General features: G+C 25.9%; 1 protein-coding gene across 1 annotated transcript in view; it reads right to left on the reverse strand.

Annotated features, from left to right (window-relative positions):
• Positions 1-301: 301 nt before the first annotated feature.
• Positions 302-26,106, reverse strand: part of LOC100211141 (pyruvate dehydrogenase (acetyl-transferring) kinase isozyme 2, mitochondrial) — a 30,111-nt gene continuing 4,306 nt past the window's right edge. The window contains exons 2-12 of the mRNA XM_065809863.1: positions 13,768-13,906; positions 13,515-13,583; positions 13,342-13,405; positions 8,239-8,305; positions 7,076-7,126; positions 6,849-6,938; positions 6,659-6,736; positions 6,478-6,554; positions 4,776-4,982; positions 2,223-2,336; positions 302-964 (exon numbers count right to left, since the gene is read on the reverse strand). Coding sequence (XP_065665935.1) covers positions 803-964; positions 2,223-2,336; positions 4,776-4,982; positions 6,478-6,554; positions 6,659-6,736; positions 6,849-6,938; positions 7,076-7,126; positions 8,239-8,305; positions 13,342-13,405; positions 13,515-13,583; positions 13,768-13,906 — 1,118 coding nt within the window. The 3' untranslated portion in view covers positions 302-802. The remainder of the gene's footprint in view (positions 965-2,222; positions 2,337-4,775; positions 4,983-6,477; positions 6,555-6,658; positions 6,737-6,848; positions 6,939-7,075; positions 7,127-8,238; positions 8,306-13,341; positions 13,406-13,514; positions 13,584-13,767; positions 13,907-26,106) is intronic.

A 26,106-nucleotide genomic window follows, 5' to 3' on the forward strand; every position in this document is an offset into this window, starting at 1 on the left:
CTTTTTATGGTCATCATACATTGTTATCTATTATTATATAATTGTATAAAAATGACGTAGTTTAGAGTTATGAACACATGGTAAGATTTGAAATGGTTTGTAATTAAAACGTAGATTTAAAATGTAGATTTGTATTTGGTATCTGCCAAAGCCATTTTGGCCAAAAATGCATAGGCAATCATCGTTCTTACTCGGAAGCATGCGCTGAGAATGCATGAACGTAGATCTGGCGGCCAGGAGGTTCCTGGAATATTAGTGCCAGTCTTTTTAAAAAAGTTCAAGACTATAGAAATAAAAAAACTTTGGAAAGTATTTATTTATACATTACTTTCACTTTATACATTTTATACAAAAAAACAACTGAGAGTTTGATTATAAAACAAATAACAGCAACATCAACAACAATAACAATAACATCACAAATATTTAACAATAACATGCATAGTAAAGACCTTTTATTTACCAGTTTTCCACAAAACACAAAGATTAACAGAAAAACATCAACAGAAAAATATTTTAAGTAATTGATTTACGAAGAACATCCTTCAAATAATATACGATATAATTTTAGTTTCATAGAAACAAACTCTTAGACAAATTTTAAAAAGTTTTAAAAACTGTTTTTGCGCAGTATGCCTTTTCGGTAACGTATTTTACTTTAAATTATTTTCGTTTTTTGAAGTCACAACAGCGTTAAATCAATCACCAAAAAATGTTGATCAAAGATCGCTATAAAAATTCAATCTCCAGTAAAAACTTCTTTTCATAAAAGAGTTGTTGATTCAACTTAAGTGAGTTGAATTTATTTCTGACTGGGTTTCGCAAACGATTTCGTTTTTTCGTAAAATGAATTAGAAGACCAATCTCTCGTATTAGACTGAACTGAATTACTATTTTCATAAGAAGCTTTCGCCACCGAACTATTATACGACGGTATAACTTCGTGAGCATCGTGAGATAGAGTCTAAAAATAAAATTCATAATTTAACAAAAATAAACTGTTGCGTATTGACAATAAACGGTCTTTGAAAAAAAAAAAAAAACTAAATAAATTTCTTGATAAGGTTGGAAAGGTGAAACTTACCTGATGGAGAAAACCCTGAATAGATAGGTTGTTACGATAGGCCGTAAGTTATTTAAAAGTTATTAAATTAATAACGTTAGTTGATAATATTTTTTTTAGTAAGAAATCTATTTATATTTCATATATATTTTATTTCAATACTTATCAATAGCAGTTATCTATATTAAAAATTTAATAACTATTATTTATATTTCATATATATTTCAAGTAATACACAATATTTCATAAATAAGAGCAGTTTGAAAATTATCATTAACATAAAATTATCACAAATTAGTATAATCACATAACATTAGGTACAGACGAAAAAAAAAATCCACTTTATTTAACCATAAAATATGAATTTACAATAATAAGTCATAAATTTATATAAATATATTATATATGTATTTATATTGTTAAAAACGAGTCAATGAATCAAAAAAAGGATAAATAATAAAAAAAAAATTAAAATTATTTTTCTCCGTGATTTAGTATATATACACTCTAAAAAAGAGTAAAAATTTATATTTTATGGTAGGATATGTGATACACCTTTAGTAAGGTATAATTTTCTACCTTCCAAGGTAGGAAATTATATTAAAAATAATGATTTGTCATGCAACATTCTTCCTTAAAAGTATAATTTTATACCTTAATATATATTATATATATTAAGGTATAAAAAAAAAGGTGTGTGTGTGTGTGTGTATATATATATATATATATATATATATATATATATATATATATATATATATATATATATATATATATATATATATATATATATATATATATATATATATATATATATCAAAAATACCGGACATCGGCACCTCCAGAACCGTTAAAGAGATCTGTCTGAGGGGAGCAACCAACCATTGTTCATTTTTCCTGACAAAATGAAAAATGGTTGGTTACCCTCTTTTAGTGGATCTTAAAAATGTCCTGTAAGCCATAAGTGGCTGCTACCTAGGTGTTATATCAAAGCCACAAATGATCCATATTGACATCATCACATAAACCAAGTGTGGCTATCTTTTATTTTATGACAAATATGGTCTACAATCAAATTTTCTTGTTGGGTTATATAACTTTAATTTTATATTTCTAAAACTGTCAACTATGCTTTTAAACATAAAATAAACTTTAATACTTTTAAATATATGTAAGCAGAAGTCCCAAGACCATCCATAGAAATAATCTGGAGATCTCCTCCAAAATATTTAGCATAAAGTCGTGATAATGGAAGGCCATAACCGTATCCAGCCTAAATGAAAAATGCAAAACAATTAACTTTTATTATCATAATCCAATATAAATCCATCCGATGAAATTACTTTTGATCAAAAAATAAAAAAAATCATAGCAAAATGAAAAACAAGTATATAGCATACAAATATACTAACATACAAATATACCTTATACTATAAACTTACTTTTTTCATATGAAGAGCAAAATTGTATGCTTTTTTAACCTTTTAAAAGTTTAATGGATTTTATAATTTTTTTAAAGACGTCTTTTTTAAAGATTTATGTTTTCTCATTAACGAAAAGATATATTAACAATTGTTTGATCTTTTAATTAATAAATTTTTTTACAGCTCAAGATTTGAAGATAACAGAATTTTTTTACAGCTAATTTTTTTACAGAGAATCTAAACTCATATTTTTATATAGCAGCTCATTAAAATTTTACTTATCTGTTATATTTCAATGCAACTGAATAATTTTATCATCATTTACTATTAAATGCTGACTAATCATTTTAAGTCAATGTTCAAAACTACTAAAAAATATTTTATGTACCAAATCACCAAAACTGAACCAAATAAAAAAAACAAAAACAAAAAAACATTACTATAGCCAATATAGTATATATTAGCTATAGTATATATATATATAATATATATAATATATATATATATATATATATATATATATATATATATATATATATATATATATATATATATATATATATATATATATGTATATATATATATATATATGTATATATATATATATGTATATATATATATATATATATATATATATATATATATATATATATATATATATATATATATATATATATAGACCGTTTTCGACAGCATCAACCGTTTTTGAGTGCTGCCTTAAGTAAAATTAGAGGACCTTTTTTTTTTATGTTTTTTATGGCAAATATTGTTTATATATTTTTATGGCAAATATTGTTTTTTTTTGTGCGAAAAAACGCTGATTTTCCACTAAACTTCTCTAGAACAGAGGGGCACCGCTGCCCCTCTGTTCTAGAGAATTTTAGAAATTCTATAAAAATTTTTTCCTAGAATAAAAAAGATTTATGTTTTATCAAATTCGAACCTCTTGATTAGAAAACTCATTTATTTAAACACCCTGAACCCAAAATTATAAAATTATAAAAAAAACTAGTTTAGCTCTTAAGATATTTAGCAAAATTTGTTGTTTTTGTTGTATTTTTAAAAATTGTTATTTCCAAGCGATCTGACAATGCTTGGCAAAAGTTTTGAAAAACTATCCAACATTCTCTAAACCTGTAATATGTTTAAAATTATTTTTTTTTTTTATGATAGTGAGAGATGATAACTTTAACAAATGATTTTGATACTTAAATATCTGTCTTTTAAATTATTATCATATTGATTAGGAAAATATAACAAATGACAGAGAAAAAGCATCAATGTTTGAAAAAATCAACTAAGTTGATTATAATTTTTATTTCCCTTAAGAAAACACTTATAAAATAACAAGTTTTAATAAATGTAACATTAAAAATTATCTAAAAGCAAAGATAAAATATTCTTCATTTCAATTACTTGAAGCTTTTAAAATATTATTATATTGTTATCTTTCAAAATGTTAACTGTCACTAACTTAATGCCAAATCTATAAACTGATGATAATTAGTGCACTTTTTAATATTTCCTAAAAATTAATATGATATAATGATGAAATATATGATATAATGGTATAATATATGACATAGTGGAGTAATATATGACATAGTGGAGTAATATATGACATAGTGCTGTATTGATGATTCGTAAATAGATTAATTAATAATGTGGATGAGGAAAATAAACCGGTAAAATATAAACTAAAATATCTCATACAATGAAAATTCATTTTTTGGAAACAATAATAGTTTCCAAAAGCAGATTTGAAGTTGAAAATTGCAGAATGAAACATCCAAACAACAATAATCATAAGTTAAGAAAATTTTGGGTTTAAAATGAGATGTGAAGAAGTTTGAAAATCATTGATGTGAGCAACAACTAATCTGTTGAAGTTGGTGGGGGAAGGGAGGAGTCAGAGAAGTTAATTTACACTTTATTGATTATTTTATTAGTATCAAAATTGTGGTCAAGCAGGAGGAAAGGGTGCAAAAAAAGTCAAAAATTGTTAACTTTATCAATGGTTATATATAAATCTAATCTGAAGAGCCTTATTTTGAATAATCTTAACAGTTAAAAAGTGAAAAGAAAATATATAAACCTTAAAATATATAAACCTTAAAATGTTAAGCATAATTACACTATTTATAATTTAGTTAAAACATCAAAAATTTTAAACTAAAATATGTTTAACTCAAAATGGAAAACACTAGCAAAACAACAACAGTTTTTTTTGTGCGTTTATTGGAAAAAAAAAAAAAAAAAAAAAAAAATCAATTTTCTGTAAATTTTACCATTGGAGATCCATGGGTAGTTTTATTTGGTTCAGGAGCTGTGCTGTAATGGTAAGCAAAAAGTTTCTCTATATTACTTCGAGGTATTCCTCCAGCTTCATCTGTTATTTTTATTGTCAAGTCTTCATTACCTTTAACAATTGTTGCTTGGATACTTGGCAGGTCATCAGAATTTTTGTGAGACTCTACAGTTGCACGCATTGCATTCTGAAAAAATAAGAATTTAAAAAAAGTAGTAAAATACTTCAACTTTAAGAAAAAAAAAAGAAATTTATTTAACAATTAAATTCAGAAGTTAGGTTCTAGACAATTTTGGGAAATCTTCAACAAATCAATAACAAAGATGTTTAACATTTCATCTCTAATTCATGGGATCTTATTACTTCTCCTATGGATAAGGCTGAACTTTTTGCAAAGAACTTTTCTTTTAATTTGACTCTTGAATCTTATGACCATAATCCTACCTTTTTAGTTAAACAGGTTAACCTATTGTTAGACATTCAAATCACTCTAGCTTCCCTTGCTAAAGTCTTATCTCAGTTAAATTCCAGACAACATTCCTGTCATAGTCTTTTTTTTAAATGTTAATTCACTTCCCCAAGGCCGAAAAGGTCACTACAGATGAGGAGGCTACTTATTTGTGGTCATAACCCTCTCCTCCCTAAACTCTATAACTCCAAAACACAAACCTTGACAAACCAAGTTGAGTCTTACAAAATTGTTCTCCAGAGCTTCAGTTTTCTCTAAACTATTTAATAAGTGCTTGACTGAATCTAGTTTTCATGCCAGCTGGAAAATAGCATCTGTGGTTCTAATTTTTAACAACTTTGGAGAATATTCTGACTGCTCCAACTATCATACAAACAATCTCTCTACTATTAGCAAGATATTGCAGCCTTTTTTGAAGTGAATTAGAATTAAAAAAAATAATGATAAAATTAAGGCAACTAAAGCTAAAAATTTTAGTATTAAAAATCTTCATTTTATTAAAAATTAACCTTTAACCCTATTCTCAAGAAATTTTTAATAACTTACTGAAATTATTATTTAATAGTTGTTTAGTCTACTATAACTTACTCAAAATATTATTTTATTATTTAATTATAAAACAAATTCAACTTTATATCTAAAGAATTAAATTTTCACAGTAAAAGACACTTGAAACTAATATTTATGTTAGCAACTATACCAATAGTGATTATAAAATTGATGTTTTATAATTTTTAATTTACGCAGACATAACTTCTTTGAAATCCCTTTGGACAGAGATTTTAAAACTATATAGTAGATGTGTAGAATTGTATAGTAAATTGTGTAGAAACTTATCTTCTGTATGATAAGTTCTAAGCATTAAAACACTTTAAGTACCATGATTACCCCCATAAAGATTACTCTAACACACTTTAAGTACCATGATTACCTCCATAAAGATTACTCTAACACACTTTAAGTACCATGATTACCTCCATAAAGATTACTCTAACACACTTTAACATGATTACCTCCATAAAGCAGTCTTTCTTGTTGAATTTTGTGTTTTGAAATTATTGAAAAAATATTTTTAGCCTTCTCTTACTGCCATTTGAATACGGTGAATTTGTGAATAAACAAAAAAAAAGCAATATAATAAAAATTGGTAATACAAAATTACACTTAACTAAATACTAATTTCAAAATAAATGAAGTGACATACTATCCATACCTTTAAAATCTCAAACAGAATATAGTACAAGTGTGATGGAACATAATTTATGTAAATCTCTGAACCTTTTGATAATGCTGCAAAAATAGTTTTATAAAAAACATACACTGTAACTTAAATGAAAGTAACTAATTATAAGTCCTATAAATGTATAAAACTCAACCTGAAATATAAAACTTACTGTTGACTTCATTGATCTTAACTTGAGGAAATACAAAATATGACTGCTCACATAGAAAACTTGCATTTTCTATGGCATCTGATAAAATAAAAATTGTCAAAAGAATTGAAAACTTTTGAATTATATGAAATTTATTTAAAACTGACAATTAAAAATAAACATAGTAACCATAGTAACCAAAGAAAATTACCTTTAAGTATAGTTTTAACACAGCAGTTAGGTTCAAACACCCCAATAAATTTTTCAGAATTATCATTAAGATTTTCTTTGAATAGTGCCACTTAGAAAATAAAACATTTAATTTCTTTACTTAAATATCCCCTTCCCTTCCAATAAAATGTATTAAGCAAAATAAAAACCCTAAAAACTGATTTTTTTTTAAGAAAGGGAAAAAAAGTTGAAAAGTAAAAAACATACAATGTTGTGATATAAGAAGACGAATTCCAATCCTATTCATATAAAAGCGATCTACAAAAACAAACTTTTAGAAATTAAATATTTATTTCATAAAACTTTTTTTTTAGTTCAACAAAAAAGAGAAAAAAAAAAAAAGAAAAAAGAGAAGTAAGCATTGTACTAAACTGTCAAACTGGGTGAAAACACTATTTAGACAATTTTACACCATAGAAAAAAATTGCTGACCTCATTGTGGTTTTTTTTTTCTTTTTTGACAGCTTACTTTCTAAAAAAGTTAACTTCTTGAAAATTATAAGTTTTCGATAACTTTTACGATGCTCTTGAGAGATTGCTTTATAAATAACTTAAACTGTCCAAAGCACATAACTCATACTGTTAATATGTGATAGAAACATATGGTATATGATAGAGATATGCGATAAAAGACAGAAAAAGAAAACTTCGTAAGCAACCTATAATCAACTTCTACACATATTTATGTCAATTTGTTTATATTTATCATATTTAATGCGTATATTTTTTGTGCATGTTTGTCATCGTATTTTTTTCTAAAATTATTGGTGCTGCTTACTTACCTATGCAAAGCGTGTAGCTTTTATTATTTATATAAACATACTTACTTATATTAAGTGTGTTGCTTTTATTCATATAAACATACTTAGCTATATTAAGTGTGTTGCTTTTATTTATATAAACATACTTAGCTATATTAAGTGTCTTGATTTTATTTATATAAACATACTTAGCTATATTAAGTGTCTTGCTTTTAATTATATAAACATACTAAGCTATATAAAGTGTCTTGCTTTTAATTATATAAACATACTAAGCTATACTAAGTTTGTTGCTTTTATTTATATAAACATACTTAGTTATATTAAGTGTGTTGCTTTTATTTATACAAACATACTTAGCTATATTAAGTTTGTTGCTCTTATTGATTTAAACATACTTAGCTATATAAAATATGTTGCTTTTAATTATATAAACATACTTAGCTATATTAAGTTTGTTGCTTCACTATAAATTTGGTACTTATGTTTATTTTCACCCCGTTTGAAAGTATTTTTGAAAAATTCAAAATTTTGATAACCAAGCCATGACAGCTTTATGAATAATGACTTTTTATGAAATAATACTTTTTTATGAAATAATACTTTTACCTAAAAAATATTGGACCGCAGGAAGGAAGCAAGATTCACCTTCTGATTCTTTTAATTCAATAATACCCTAAAAAAAAAATTATTTTTTAAAACAATACATAATTAGTGAATTCAGTTAATAAGGCAACTATGAAGCAAAATTTTTATGAAAAAAAAAAATTGATGTGAGGAAAATTTATATGTTAAGTCAAACATAATTTAAAAACATAAAACTAAGTCAGACTTCAACATTTAAAAAAAGGAAAAATTGGAGCAAATAAATATACTATAGATTTATAATAATAATATAGTTGTCATTTCTATATCCCATATAATATCAGGGTCTAAGATGAGCGCTGAACATACTCACAAAAAAAAAATTCTCTACAAGAAATCAAGATTGTCAAATCAGTCATTTCCCCAATATCTAGACAAAAATCAATAAAAAATCTAGTCAAAATCAATAAAAAAATTTTATTCATTTGAAAAAATTGATTTTGTTAACATTTCTGTGATCTTTTTTTCTACTCTGATCTTTAATAATAACGTTTGACATTTTTTAAGACCACTAGTTTTGATGGTTATAGACTTTACAGCACATCATTGAGTTATTAGCAAAATATGTAGGCTGCAAAATATTCTTCTGCATTCACTATGTCAACAGTTCAAAAACAAACTGCTTTAAGAGTTTACACTTGTATTTGTACTTGATCACTAAAAAATTAAAAATTAAAACTAATCTGCATAATCATTTTTGCGTTTAATCTTAGAAAAAATTATTTTATTTTCCACATTTTTCTTTATATTTTTCTTTTTTTATTTAGCTTCCTAAATTTAAGCCATTGATGTATAACTAATTTTCTTTCATTAGCTTATCAATATCTAATCATTTTTGCGTTTAATCTTAGAAAAAATTATTTTATTTTCCACATTTTTCTTTATATTTTTCTTTTTTTATTTAGCTTCCTAAATTTAAGCCATTGATGTATAACTAATTTTCTTTCATTAGCTTATCAATATCTACCATTCATAATTTTTTTTTTTTTCAACATCTTTGCTTCTAATAAGGCTGCAAGCAACCACTATTAGAGTTGGAAGTTACTGGAAGAGAAAAGATTGAAAGTCAACTTAAATTATTGCAAATTATATGAATCAGGAAAGCAAGATGAGAAAAGCGAATTCCAAAGAACTAATGTTCAAGGGAAAAAACTAGACAAATAAGAGTTTTTAGAGCACTTAGGAACAGTCACAGAAAAAGGATGAGACTTTATTGAATGACAAGTAACACAAGACTCTAGCTCTTTAGAGCAGTACCTTATAGTATTTATACTCTTTAGAGCAGTACATTATAGTATTTATACTCTTTAGAGCAGCACATTATAGTATTTATACTCTTTAGAGCAGTACATTATAGTATTTATACTCTTTAGAGCAGTACATTATAGTATTTATACTCTTTAGAGCAGTACATTATAGTATTTATACTCTTTAGAGCAGTACATTATAGTATTTATACTCTTTAGAGCAGTACATTATAGTATTTATACTCTTTAGAGCAGTACATTATAGTATTTATACTCTTTAGAGCAGTACATTATAGTATTTATACTCTTTAGAGCAGTACATTATAGTATTTATACTCTTTAGAGCAGTACATTATAGTATTTATACTCTTTAGAGCAGTACATTATAGTATTTATACTCTTTAGAGCAGTACATTATAGTATTTATACTCTTTAGAGCAGTACATTATAGTATTTATACTCTTTAGATCAGTACATTATAGTATTTATACTCTTAAGAGCAGTACATTATAGTATTTATACTCTTTAGAGCAGTACATTATAGTATTTATACTCTTTAGAGCAGTACATTATAGTATTTATACTCTTAAGAGCAGTACATTATAGTATTTATACTCTTTAGAGCAGTACATTATAGTATTTAGACTCTTTAGAGCAGTACATTATAGTATTTATACTCTTTAGAGCAGTACATTATAGTATTTATACTCTTTAGAGCAGTACATTATAGTATTTATACTCTTTAGAGCAGTACATTATAGTATTTATACTCTTAAGAGCAGTACATTATAGTATTTATACTCTTTAGAGCAGTACATTATAGTATTTATACTCTTTAGAGCAGTACATTATAGTATTTATACTCTTTAGAGCAGTACATTATAGTATTTATACTCTTTAGAGCAGTACATTATAGTATTTGTAGAAAAGAGAAAGAGAAGCAAGATTACGACGATGCAATAATTGTTGGAGTCCAAATCCAAAGTAGTCTCTATTATTGCAGGTCCAACTATGTTTTTGCACCTTGTCTAAAAGAGAAAGGGTATCATTGGAAGATATGATCCAATAAAGAAAATTCTCCTGTATTTAAAAAGTTGCATAGTAGAAAATATTAGCAGAGTATCAATATATTTTATTTTTTTACTAAAATAAAGTTTGATTTATACATTCTGTTTTGAGAAAAAAAAAATAGCAGCAAAATGAATTTTAAAATGAATGTAAAAAAGGAAAGATTTATCTTGTTTAGTCAGCTCAATTTTTTTTAAAATAATATTTACTTAATCTTTATAATGATTAAGCAATTTTGTAAACAAGCCATTTTTTATATCATCCGATGGAAAAACTTTTACTAGCAATCATTACTCTGCCATAAGAAATCTCGCGTCTTAATAAACAGTGGGTTTGTTACTTAAATTCTTTTTAAATTAAAAAAAAATCTTTATATTGCTTTTGCCAAGTAATGCAAATGTTTGTGACTGTATAAAGTAAACATTTCTAAATCAAATAAATATATTTCAATTAAATAATTAATCTCACCAGTTGTATTAATACTGTTTAACCTACTGTTTTAACCCAGTTTAGTTTAACCTACTGTTTTAACCCAGAAAAAGAATAATGTAAATAAACAGTTTTGACTAAGACATTTCAGTGGTTTGTGTATTGCTTATAATTGCTGAAGTGTGAAGCTAGTAAATTTTTTATCACCAGTTCATAATACTCTTAATAAAATAAATCATTATTGACTTTAAATTTTTCTAATATTAAATTTATTTTCATCTAAAGATGTTCAACACCATTTATTGATAAATTAAATTTCTCTAAAATTGAAAAGAATAGATAAAGATATTGCAATTCTCTCTCCTAGAAATGTTTAAAGAACATTTGCCAGAACTTTTTAAAATATGCCTTGATACAAAGTCTTGTTTGCTTTAGACACTAATTAATAGATGTTGTTTGACATAATTATTAAGTTTAGAAGCAAAGGAATCTAAATTTATAGTTAAGTTCATGTCTTTGTTTAAAAACCTCCTTTAACCATATCAAACAAACATTCCTAATCACTGTATATCATAAAAGCTTGCCATTTTTTATAAAGTTGTGCAGGTTTACTGGTCATTGTGCAGTTTTCAAGTTAAAATCAAAAAACAACGGAAACGGTGCTTCCAGACTATGTATTCTTATGGCTATGAATAAATTAAGAAAAAAAGCAAGATAAATTAAAATTTAATAACATAGATGATAAAGCTGTTAATTTTAAGGTTAGCAAGGAAACAAGGATAGTTTGTAAAGAATATTGCAAATTTGTAAAGAAAAAGAAAGGAAAGCAAGGAAACAAAAGATAGTTTGTAAAGAAATTTTCATTAACATTTGAATGAATTCCTTGTAATGCTATAACTCTGCATTTTATTGATTTAATATTTCTTAACTTTTTTTCTTTTTCACAAATGTTTGTTATTTCTTTAACAACACCAGTTACATTTCAATTATTCTGTTGAATAATATTTACATTTAAGAATTATGCAAAAAATTAACTCAAAGTAAGTTAAGATGACCAGTAACTTTTTAAAATTTTAAACTCAAAAAGTATTTGCTATATTTGTCATCACAATTAGCTACAGGAAGTTCACATTTACATGCAGAAAAATAAAACAATGTATCAAAATTTTTTTCCAATTTATTTTTGGTGCTAATTTTTTTCAATGTTTTCCAAACAAACAATCTAAATTTATTCCCTTTTAATTTTTTGTGCTCTGCACACAAAACTCTTTTAAAAATGTCTCAAGTTTTTTTTCTTATACTTCTCTATAAGGCTCTTCTCTCTTATACTTCTCTCTAAGGTTCTTCTCTATTCCTCATAGCTCTACATGTTAGATTCTTAACTTTGACTTCTACTCTTAAGAAACTAGGCAACTTTTCCAGTACTTTGGTATGCAAAATAACAGACAATAATAGAGGCTACTTTAAATTTGTTAGTCTGGTAAGATTACTTAAAACTGTTCCTTTGCTAAGCCAACAATATCTTTAGACATTGTTTGAACAAATTAGACAAAAATTATTTTATAACAAAATATAGCATATTGGAAAATATCAACAGAATATCAATAAATTTTATTTTTTTACAAAAATACAATTTAATTTATGCATTCTGTTTTAAGAAAAAAAAAAAAAACCTTTACTAATCTTTTTTTTAATAATGACAAAAATAGTTTTAATATTGCTATTAATTTTTAGTAAGAAGTTACTAAGTAACAGTTATCAATAGTATTTTTTAGTTACTAAGTAACATTTATCAATGGTAAGAAGTTACTGAACAATACAAAATTACTAATTATACATAAATATCCTCAAAAGAAAATAAGCAAAAAAGTTCATAATTACTAAATAGTTTAAAAACTGTTTATGCTGTTAAAAATCAAAACTATTATAAACTATATAGTCGTCTAGCACTACAGTTATAAACTGCTGACAAATAACTAATTGTCAAGCTCTTAAAACCAAAAATAATTACGAATTAAATTCTTTCTTCCACTAAGTGTACAGTAAATCTAAAACTAATTAAAAAATAAAATTTCTGAATGAAAATGAAATGAAAAAAAAAACCGTCAAAATTACCATTTATTTAAATTTACTGTACACTTAGTGGAAGTAAGAATTTATTCGTAACTATTTTTGGTTTTAAGTAGAGCTTGACAATTAGTAATTAGTCAGCAGTTTATAACTGTAGTGCTCGACGACTATATAGTTTATAATAGTTTATCTTTTTTGAGAGCCCTAGTAGTAAGAATACTTAATTAATAATTTGAAAGAGACAATAAAATACCTGAGCCATTGTTTCTACTGTGCTGTCATGACGACGTTTTATAGCATGCAAGGTTTTAGTAAATCTAAACAAAAAAACAACAACAAAAAAATTTTAAATCACAAAAAAAAAAAAAAAAACTATTACATTCATTAATTAGTTAGAGTAAAAAATTTTTTAGCATAAATAAAAACCTATCTACAGTATCAACATTAAAAGGAGCATCTTGAAACTCCATAAGATCAATGAAACTTTGAACATACCTATAAACAAATTTTAATTTAACCTTAATAAAAAAGAAAACAGAATAACATTTTTGGTATTGTTTATATAATAGCGCTCAAGTTTACAAATTTATTTTTAGAGTTTTCTGTTTATTATTTTTAGCAGGGCAATTTGTCTTTTTGGGACATAATGACAACTTAAAATACTAAAAAGTACTCATACCAACTTCTAACAAGGTCAACTGAACGCATTGATAAAAGATTTTTTGGTAAATGACCAATCTCTTGCATTATATGAGCCAAACGAACAGGAACTTCATTGCGCAGAAATTTATATGAACCAAGTGGCTCTGCATTTTTTCCTAAAATTATAATAATTCCAAAATAATAATTGTTCATGTTTCCTTTTTTTTTATTTCTCTATGTACCACATTAAATAACACGAGGACTCTCAAAAATAAACATAAGGCAGTTTTAGAAACTGCTGTTTTTTGAACCACCCTAATATATCCTTTATATACACCTTTATACATACACTTTTTTGAAAGTATATATATATATATATACTTTTTGTTGTTTATTTTTTAAATACCATTTAACTATTAAAAATATAATTATTATATATATATATATATAAAAATACTTCATTTAATAGTTTTTATATACTATCTAGTTTCTTTTTTTGAATAGAAATAAATTTTAACAATAACTTTACTTATATAAAAAAAATTTAATTGTTAAATAAATTTTAACAATATTATTAAATTTTAAATTTATGCTTTAACAGCAATCAGCAAAAAATTTATTATTATCATTTTTTTATTCTAATTCACTACAAGGCTACAAGCAACTATCAAGTTAGGAGTTACTAGAAAACAAAGAATAAAGTAAAAGAGCAAGGAAACAGTTGACAGAATACTTGAAAAGTTGTTAGTTTTAAAAAACTCCTAAAACTTTTTAAAACAATAACAATAAGTATTCCCAATATTGCAAAAACATGGTAAAAAATATATTCCTGGCTAACACCCTGGATGATAGGAAAGAGTTCCAAATTTACAGGTAGAGAATGAAATTTAGAGTAAGACAACAGTGAGCTCAATAAAGAGAAGCAACAATAGCTGATGCTAACTTTGCGATTGATTCTATATATGGTTTCCATGAGAGGTTAATAGAAAACAATAATCCGAAAAGACATAAAGAAGAGGACTCAGTGAAAGGGTTGCTGTTCATTAATATAGGAATGTTTACAGTGATAATGAACCTACAAAATGTAAATAAATAATAAAATTCAGTTATTTACTGTTTGCATTAAATAACTGAGTTTTGTTGGAATTAAAAATCACAAGCCACTGCAAGTCCTAATCTGCTAAAGAAGCATAATCAGATTCAACTGTTATTGTCAAATTTAAGGAAATTTTAAAGAACCACATCTTTTTAAAGAACCATCATCTGTTCAAACTTTCTTTGACATTGTTTGGCATTTTTTTTGTTACTTTAGTCCATACTTCATACAGAAATGTTTCAAAATTTAAATTACAAACAGTGATGTGTGTAATATACTTTAAACTTTAAATGAGGACTAATCAGTGATATGTGTAATTGTTTTACCCTTTCTGTACTTTGATAAGTAAAACTTTTTTTATTATACATGTCTCTTTGTGCTTTACAATTTAATTTTTATATGTTTCATTTCATATTGGATAACAATAACTCTGCCAAGTCTTTTTCTTATGCTGTTGCTTTTAATAAAAACTCACTGCAAACCCACTTGGTCCACAGTCAATCATTGTTAAATATGTCAACCCTTTATAGTGAGTCACATCACAAGCGATTCAATACCATGTGTCTAATACACCTAGCAGTCCATTTTCCCATTTTATTGGTGCTGGATCAATTGAATTAATTGACAACATTTGCAAACACATTCTTTAAGGTCTTTTCTTAATAGGTACTTAGCAGCTAGATTTATTCCACGCACCACCGCATCTATTTCAGCAACATTAATATGCCTGACATCATTCATACTTTGAGGCCAGGGTGCATCCTCAATTATTATGCCATTATATTCTATAGCAACCCTCATTGCCCAACTGCTTGTATCACACCACAATGTTGCTCCATTTGGAATCCCTTCAAAATGGAGCAACATCTTCAAAAAAGATTCCATCGTGTTACTTTTTCAGTTTTGATATCTGACAAAAATATAAATACAACTAAGACTAAGTATAAGTATAAGTATAAGTAATAAATATACTAAGACAACTGTCTGTTGATAAGAAATACTGAACATGTAAAAAAGATGCTTCGTACACAAAGAATACCTACAAAATCTTTTATTACTGTTATAATATATAATTTCTGTAAATATAAATCTAAAAAAGTTATTTTATGACAAATACATGCATTGAAAAGTAATATTTTTAATGTTTACACTGATAAAAGTTGTCTTGAGCATTAAAAATATTTTGTATTTTTCACCAAAATTTAATTTTTTTAATATTTTTTTTTATATTCTATAATTACATGTTTATTATTTTATTTATGCATTTTACATATAAATATAGCTATTCTAAAAAAACTATGAAAATAATTTTGGCACAAAAAACTCGATTTTGTCCCACTGTGCATCACTTACATATAATGAAAGCCATTAAAAAATCATGTTATCATTTTTTTAAATATAATATATTTTATAACTTATAATACAATCATAGATACAATCCATTAACCATAACTTTAACTGTTAATAAATTAATGTTGTTCATTGTTTATTTTATTTATAATTGATAACACCTTAGCGTCATCAGCAAATAATTTTATGATTAAAGAGATAATTCAGGAAGATCATTTTAATATAACAACAAACAAGTAAAAGTCCTAAAAATTAACCTTGTTCACACCAATTTGAATCAAAGCAATAACTTGTCTGACAACTTGCATGACAACGTCACTAATTACTACTCTCTGTATTCTGTTTATTATAAACAACACATTTTCAAGACATTAGAGTGCATTTAACTCCATAAAAAGAGGCTGGTGAATAAGGATGTTGACAGGTACTGGGTGCCTGCCTCTTGGTTACTGTATAGGTAGCATTATCAAATGACAGGTAACTAAATTGGAGAAAAAAGTAAATGTGCATAACTGTCACTACAGTGCTATTGGAATGCGCTTTATCAGCTGCTGGACATGTGGTCAATCAACTTTGTGCATCTTTGGCACCTGAAACAGTGGATATGTTTTTTAATGGGTACCCACTTGTTCATTTGACAGGTACTAAGGCAGGCATTTTCACAATTTTCAACAGCCCTATCAGTTAATCTTGGTTTTCTTTAATAAATACTAATTTGAAACATTTGTTTTAAATTAATTTAATGAAGATTTTTTTATTTTGGTATTATTAAAATCATTAGCATGGAAAATTAGATTTTTTTATTATAATATATTTGATGTATGATTTTTTTTCCAATAATTGTTGACAAGATTATCTACTTTCAAGGAAAGTATTATAATCAATGTTGTTGATATCCTCAGTAAGAATAAATTCTCAATTAGAATAAATTTTCAACTAAAATAAACTGTGTTACAAGATCTAATATTTTTGTTTTCTATAGCAACTCAAAGAATTGGTTTGCTAGCATCTTGAAGTAAAGAACTTTTTTGCAATATTTGATCTATTTATTCATTTTTTTAATTTGAGTATTGCTGTGGTACAAACTCTAGTATTATACCTAAAATTGCAATTAAGTTTAATTTAGTAATAAAAGTGATTGTGGTTAATTGTGGTGGGCACTTGTAGGTTAAATGAAATTATTAAATATTTTTAAGTTTGAGTATTTCCCTGTTTCATATAAATATGCATTTTATGATTAAGTTTCTTTTACATTATCAATAGGGTTGCCAAAAATTATGGAAATGCCTGCCAGGGGTAGAGTTAAATCACTTATATGTAAATTTTATTTTACTTAAAGTGTTCAGGTTATACAAATCCCAATAACAGTTTAGAAATACTTGCATGCCCACTGTTTCAGGTGACAAATATTTATAACATTTTTTACAAAATATTTATTTGTTACAAGTCAATATACTCTATTTCCTAATAACATTTTAGATGTTTATAAAATATTATAAGATACTTTTAAAACATAATCTTTTTTTAAATCCTTTTTTTTTATTAACCATTTATATAACTTTTATAAAGAAACTAATAAGATTTTAAATACAATTTGCTTAATTGAAACTTAATTGAAATTTAGATGATGAGCTTAAAATAATTATATTTTCCATCTACAGACAAACTAACAAACAAGATGGAGAAGTTCTGATTTTCGTAAAGAAAAGCATTATAAACAACATGAGGATTATTAAGTAGGTGTCTAAATCAGAAACTAAATAACTTTTCAAACATTTAAAATGCTTTAAGAAATTCTGATGCTGATAAAAAAAGTCATAACTATTAAAATTTTGAACAACAAAAACTTAATATTGTTAAATTGTTATATTATAAATAATGATTTTAAACTTAAAAAATAAATAAAATTGATTATAAACTTATCAAATGACGGTTATCTGTAATTTGATCAGGCAGTAACCAACGGGTAGACACTAAAGTGCCTGAGTACCCGACGACAGCCTTATTTTAAAGTTTTCAACATTTATCTTCTTTTTTCAACTTTGTAACTATCTTTTGTAATCATGTTTTTTAAATACTTCTTATCTTTTTGAAGAATTACGTAGGAATTTTTTAAACCAGATTTTATATTTAGGGAATTAAAAACTCTAATTAGGCCATATATGCCAGCACTAAAATAAAGAATTGCAGAACTAACAACTTTAAGCAAACAGAACTTTAAGCAAAAATCTTGTAACAAAATATTTATTACAACATAAATGCATATGTTTAGAAAATCATTAGAGAAATCATCAAAATATTTGTTTATTACATAATCCATAGAGGAAAATTCAATTTAGGTTTATTATTGTTTTTTTATTTGTTACTTCCTTTTCACAATTCTTCCATCAACTATTTAATCCTCTAGGACAATGTATATGATGACAAAACTTGTCTGGAAAGGTAGTACAATGATTTAGAACAGCTCCTAATTTTTTTATTTGGTATACTTTTTCATTGTCATTTAAATTTTTATTGTTTGCTATTTCACTTTTCACAGTACCAAAACTGAATAGTGATTATAACTATTGGTAGGTTTCCAAAATCTGTTGGAAACCTACCAATACCTACCAATACCAAAACCTACCAATACCAAAACCTACCAATACCAAAACCTACCAATACCTACCAATACCAAAACCTACCAATACCAAAACCTACCAAATCTGGGATTTGTTTAAGAGAACTAATGAAATAATTTTTTCAAAAATATTTCATTAGCTCTCTTAAACAAACCCCAACATGATTATGTGTCCAATACATTGTTAGCAACAATTGCATAAATACTATGTGGCTAATTATTAACAACATCATTAAATGATGAAGAATCATTTAATGATGTTGAAAATTATTATTGGTTTTGAAACACTGGCTGGTGAACTTTAACTCAGATAAAACAAAAATATCTTAAACAACAAAAAATATCTTAAAAGTTTAAACAACAAAACAGATATTGAATCTGATTGCTGAAATGTCCATGAAATAAGTGAGAAACAGTTTACTTCATCCATACAATAGAAGCGTTTGTGTAAAGATCCTGATATATTTTTAACAATAAAGCAAAATATTTTTTCCATCTAATTATTATCACAATAATCTAGATCTTCCTACATTTTATATCCTTCCTATATTATAAGGGTAGATAACTCAATAAGTTATCTACCCTTCATCTTGTAGGATTAACTATTAATTCAGATCTTTGTTGGAAACAATATATCAAATCGATTGCAAAATATAACATCTGTTAAGGTTGCATCTCTTTATCGTGCTTGTCACATTCTTATTCAGGATTCTATTCTTTATCTCTATAAATCTTAAATCTGTCCTTGTATGGGATACTGTTGCAATATCTGGGGTGGATCTTCCAATTATGCCCTTTTAGACAAGGTGCAAAAACGCATCGTAAACATTGTTGGACCTGTTCTTGCAGCCAACCTCCAACCATTATCACATTTCGTAATGTTGCTTCTCTTTCTGTTTTCTCTAAATACTATAATGGGCATTGCTTTAAAGATCTAGCGCCTCTTGAGCCATCTACTAAAATTCATTCTCATGTTACTTGTCATACATTCAAGTCTCATCCTTTTACTGTGACTGCTCCTAAGTACTCAAAAAATTCCTATTTATCTAGTTTTTTTTCTCGAATATTAGTTTTTTGGAGTTTGCTTCCTTCATCTTGTTTTCCTGATTGATAAAATTTGCAATCTTTTAAGATATCTGTTAATCATTATCTTGCACTATAAACTTTATCTTTTCTCTTCCAGTAACTTCCTACTCTAATAGTGGTTGCTTGCACCCCTGTTGGAAGTTATTTAAAAAAAAACATAGGATAATTCACTCAGGGGTGTGGTGGCTCTACAAAACCCATGGGGATTTTACCATATAGCTGTATGTAAAGGTCCATACTTATATATAAATACTGCAATAATATTATTTACCGCAAAACAGATTAAATACCATTTAACTTTTTTTTTATTACTACTATAAGGAAATGGTTATTTTGTTTCATTTTTTTTTTATATATATTAAATAATTAAATTTAGTATTACATTTTTAAAAAACTTTGATATAAACAAATTTCTTTTTAAAACATGTTAAATTATCATTTTTTAAATTTTTCATTGCGGCTTTGCAGCTAAAAATTATTTTTTATTTAAAAAAACTAGTAAGTAACAAAAAAAAAAAAAAATTACATTAATTTATTTACTTTATTAATCAAAAGTTTATTATTTTATACTTGATTTTGTTGTGAAAGCAAAAATTATTTTTCTGAATACCATTTATTAAAATTTTACTGCTGTATATATCATTTATCATAAAAATAATTGCTGTGCTTTAACTTGCATTATAAAAAAGTTTATCTTTTTGTGCAAATGTTTGATGCAGTCTCGGAACAGGTTTACAAAGAATTTAATTTTGAATTAAAAAAAAATGTTCAAGAAGAAAAACCGAAAAAATAATTACAATAAAAATAAGCTTTTTTTTTTAAGAATAAATAAAATTTATATATTAACAAATATTTAGTAATATTATAAAATAAATTTGACAGTCAAGTCGAATCCAAGCATTAACTTTAACTTTAATAAACTTTAATATATTTTTTTAATCAGAATTAAATTACATATTGCTTGAATCAAAATTAAATTACATATAGTTTTTTTATCAGAAAAAATTATATATTTTTATTAAGTTAGTTTTAAATTAAATCGTAAATTTTTTATCAGAATTAAACTATATTATTATGATCTTTGGTTTAAGCTTAAAGAATTAGCATTTTCAACCAAAAAATCAATTATTATAAATTATAATATAAAATTAAGATAATATAAAATAAAATTTAACTTTTTTTTTTATTATTAATTTATTTTTTACTATTAGATAGAAATTTAAGTAGATTTTTTTTTTAATTCCAATCAAAAGTTCTTTAAACATTCTTGTTTTTGCAAGATGATAAATTAAAGTTTATATATATATATTTCTCTAATGTTTTTTTGTTTTTTTTTACATTTTGTTCAATAACTTCGTATAAAAAAAAAAATTGTAGTTTTTGATTTTATTTGAGTTATTCTTATTAGTAAATAGCGTTATAAAAAAGTTTGAATGACAATTATATCTAACATGATTATTATTCAAACTTTTGTAACAAACTTATTTACACAATCATAATTCAAAACTTAAAGTGGTTTTTTATAAAATTAATTACTTCTTTTGTCTTACCGCTTATAGAATAATTAAAAAATTAAAAAATGATAAATAGTGGCCTAATGGAAATCCCTCTAGACATACGTAAAAATTTAAATGCGTAAATAAATTGCCAGTAGTTTAATGCTTATATATATATATATATATATATATATATATATATATATATATATATATATATATATATATATATATATATATATATATATATATATATATATATATGTATAAATAGTAATATATACAGCTATGCTCAAATGTATGGAGCACCTATTTGTTTAAATATATTTGTGTTTAAAAAATGAGATATACATGATGAATTTTTTTTTAAATGGTATTTTATTTGTTTTTTACGTTTAAGCATTAGTAAATCATTTAATGCATGTTGAATTTGCTTGTCTGGGCATGATTAGACTTGTCTTAACTTGTCTACATACTCACTTAGTATAAATTCTGTCGAATTAAGATATTCATTTCATTCTTATCTTAAACGTAACTATTGTCAGCCGCTCATTATCTATTGTTTAAAAGTAGTGATTTTTTTTATCGTTCTTTATTTATTTTCATTATGAGTAAAACACGCGAACTTTCTGTGAGTGAAAGAAGCCAAATTGTGATACTCCATAAACAAGGACATTCCCAAGTGGAAATTTCAAAAATTATGAAATGCTCAAGGAAAGCAGTGCAAAATGCTATAAATAGATTTAGTGAAACTGGTTCATACGAAAATAGACCAAAAACGGGAAGAAAACGTATACTTTCTCCTAGAAACCATCGTTTCCTCAACAGGATTTCACTTCGAAATCGGACCAAATCTTCTAAAGACTTGGTTAGCGATCTGTGGGAGCACAGAAAAATTCAAATTTCTGCTCCAAGTGTTAGAAGATACTTAAAAGAAGGTAATTTACATGGAAGAAGGGCTCGCCGAAAACCATTGCTGACTGAGCACCATAAGAAACTTCGTTTAGAATGGGCTAAACAGCACCAAAATTGGTCATCAGAAGATTGGGCCAAAATTATTTGGTCAGACGAATCAAATATAGAGGTAAGGCATCATTATGACTTACGGTGTAACCAAAAAATAAAAAAAAAATATCATTTCGAAATTATTCCTTTAAGTACCTGAAATTTTACATGTTGAAATTTATAATATCAAATTTGTATTCCTTTACTTTTTTGACCTAGATTTTCGGGCAACCTGGAGGCACCTTTGTAAGACGACGACCAGGCGAAGCATTTGAGCCGGAATGTATCATCCCTACAGTCAAATTTGGCGGTGGTGGCACAATGATCTGGGGTTGCATGGCCTCCAGTGGCGTAGGTGAAATATTTTTATGTGAGGGTAGGATGAATGCAGAGCGCTACATTACCATGCTAAATGAAGTTTTGGAGCCATCAATATTGAAATTATTTGACGAAGATGTCCCTCAATATTATTTTCAACAAGATAACGCTCCTTGCCACAAGGCAAAAAAAAGTTTGGACTGGTTTTCAACAAATGAAGTTCCCCTCATTACGTGGCCCCCCCAGTCTCCAGATTTGTCACCCATAGAAAATTTGTGGTCTATTTTGAAGAGGAAGTTGTCAATTTACAGATGTAAATCCAAAGAAGAATTTAAAGCGAAAATTCTGGATGAATGGGAAAAAATACCAGCGAATGTATGTAAGGATCTTGTGGACAGCATGCCCAAAAGACTACGTGCGGTGATCAAGGCAAAGGGAGGTGCTACAAAATATTAATTATATTAAATAATATTGTTGAATTGAAATAATTTGTATCAAATAAACACATTCACATTTACTATTTGTTCATTACTTTTGAATTTTAAATAAAATATAGGGGTGCTCCATACATTTGAGCATAGCTGTATATATATATATATATATATATATATATATAATATATATATATATATATATATATATATATATATATATATATATATGTATAAATAGTAATATATATATATATATATATATATATATATATATATATATATATATATATATATATATATATATATATATATAATTAGTAAAAAACACTTATCTAACTTTTATCTTCGACTTGAAGTTTCACCATTGCTGGATCATCAGGAAGAGTCCATGCTGATGATCCAGCAATGGTGAAACTTCAAGTCGAAGATAAAAGTTAGATAAGTGTTTTTTACTAATTAATTATTGCTCTGTTCTTTAAGAACATTGAGCACTCTATTTGTAAAATACACTAACATAATTTACATATATATATATATATATATATATATATATATATATATATATATATATATATATATATATATATATATATATATATGTATGTATATATATATATATATATATATATATATATATATATATATATATATATATATATATATATATATATATATATATATATGTATAAATAGTAAAAAACATCTATGGCATTTAAAATAAAATATCCCTTTAACAAGTATTATGTAATTTTGCAATAATAAAAAAAAGCAAAAAAAGTCTATTCATTGTTACATTTTTGTGAGTATCTTTAATGTAAAAAATTACATAACTGGAGATTTGTTAAAAATGTTTTGACATGATTATTTTTAAATAAACTCAATATGTTTCTCCGCGCAGCAACCTTATTTGCCATAGCTCGTATTTCGGAGTTATAGAGTTGAGAGAGGGTTATAACCACAAGTAGCCTCCTTGTCTGTAGTGGCCTTCACAGCCTTGGGGAGGTGAACAAAAAAATAATAATAAAAAAATGTTCAAGTATAAGAATTTCATTAAAAACATTATAGTATTTATAGAATAGAAAAAGAGAAGCAACATTACAACAATGTGGTCTAACTATGTTTATAATGTGTTTTTGTACCTTGTCTAAAAGAGAAAGGACGTCATTCAAAGAATATATCCGGATATAGCAACAGTATTCCAAACAAAGACAGATTTGAGATTTATAGAGATAAAGAATAGAATAAGAAGTAGTAAGAAAGTAGCAAGCACCATAAAGAGATGCAACCTTAGCAAATGCTAATTTTGCGATGGATTTGATATATATGGTTTCCAAGAAAGATTAGAAGTAAGAGTTCATCCTAAAAGATGAAGGGTAGATGACCCGAGTAAATTACCATTCATAAATATAGAAAAATCTAGATTAATGCGATAAGGATTAGCTAAATAAAATTAAGTTTTATAGAAGTTAAAGATTACCAGCCACTAAGAGCCCTTATGCTGTAGCACAAGTGAAATCCTTTGGAGAAGGCTCAAATGCTTTCATCAAACAATCAAAGAACTTTGACTTCTTATCAAGACAAGAATAAATGGTAGCATCATCAACAATCAATACCACCTTAGATGTGAGAATTTCTGGGAGATCATTAATGTAAATTAATATAGACCAAAAAAGCATAAGATAGAACCTTGAGGAACCCTGAAGTACAGGAAATAAAGAGCGCTGTCCATCAAGGACAACTTTTATACTGCGATTGGAAAGTAAGGATTCAATAACCTTAAAATGTTACCTGATACACTGTAAGAAGAGAGCTTATGGAGAAGACCAGCATGCAAACTTGATCAAATGCTCAAGAGTTGAGAGTGATAGCCCTAACCACTTCATATTTATCTAATCCATGATAAAACCTATTAGTTATAACCATTAACAAATTAGCAGTAGAAAAAAAAGATCGAAATCTAGATGATCAGGAAGTAAGTTGATTAAGATAAGATTAGAGTGTTGGTAAATTAAAGACTCAAAAACGTTGCTTATGATAGGAAGAAGACTAATAGGATGGCAGTTAGACGAGTCAGACTGCTCTCCAGAATTTTTAAAAATAGGGATAACAGATACTGCTTGCCAACAGGCTGAATACAAGACTCTGATAGGCACTTGTTAAATAGTTTTTAAAAGATAAACAACAACTCCAATGAAAACTTCAGCAAAACAATAACAGGTATATTGTCCAGACAAAATTTTTCAGAAGAATCAAAGCAGAAAATCACTCTAGATACAGAAGCTGTAGTGATACAAATGTCAAGCAATCGGTAAACCTGTTTGACGGCTCTATCAGGAAGCATGTGATTAGAAGAATCAAGAGATAAGATTGATGAAAAGTTCTTAGCAAACAACTTAGCTTTGTCATTTAGTGAGATAACAAATCTGAACCATGGGCGATTTTGCATCAAATCACCCAAAACTTAGGAAATTTTGAACCATGGGTCCTCAAATTTTTTAAAAACTTCTTCAGCTGTTGCATGTTGAAAAGAAAAGTTAACACATAAAATTTCAGCTAAAAATGCTGAGCGTTTAACTAGATACTGCAATTTTAATATTGACCTGGTTTCCCAAAATGACCCAGTTTTCATAACATTCTGAAAAAATTTTTTATCAAAAAATAAGAAATAAGAATGGCAAAAATGTGAAAAAAAACATAGACAATGTTTTGTTGATGCTGAATTTAATAAATGTACTTAAAATGCTGAAATAATAAAGGAACATGCTTAAAAGTTAATAAAACAACTAGTTTCTATAAACCAACTTTGGGGTCCAATATCTCAAAACATCCCCGTTAAACTTTATTTTTTTTTTTTGCTGTTAATATTTTCAGTTACTTATAATCTTACTAGGCACAACAAATCTAACTGGAAAAATAACTGTAACATATTGAACTTTAACTTCAAAGATATATCAAATTTTCAATAAATTAT

The sequence above is a fragment of the Hydra vulgaris genome, chromosome 11 (genome assembly GCF_038396675.1).
Source record: "Hydra vulgaris chromosome 11, alternate assembly HydraT2T_AEP".
Classification (NCBI taxonomy): domain Eukaryota; kingdom Metazoa; phylum Cnidaria; class Hydrozoa; order Anthoathecata; family Hydridae; genus Hydra; species Hydra vulgaris.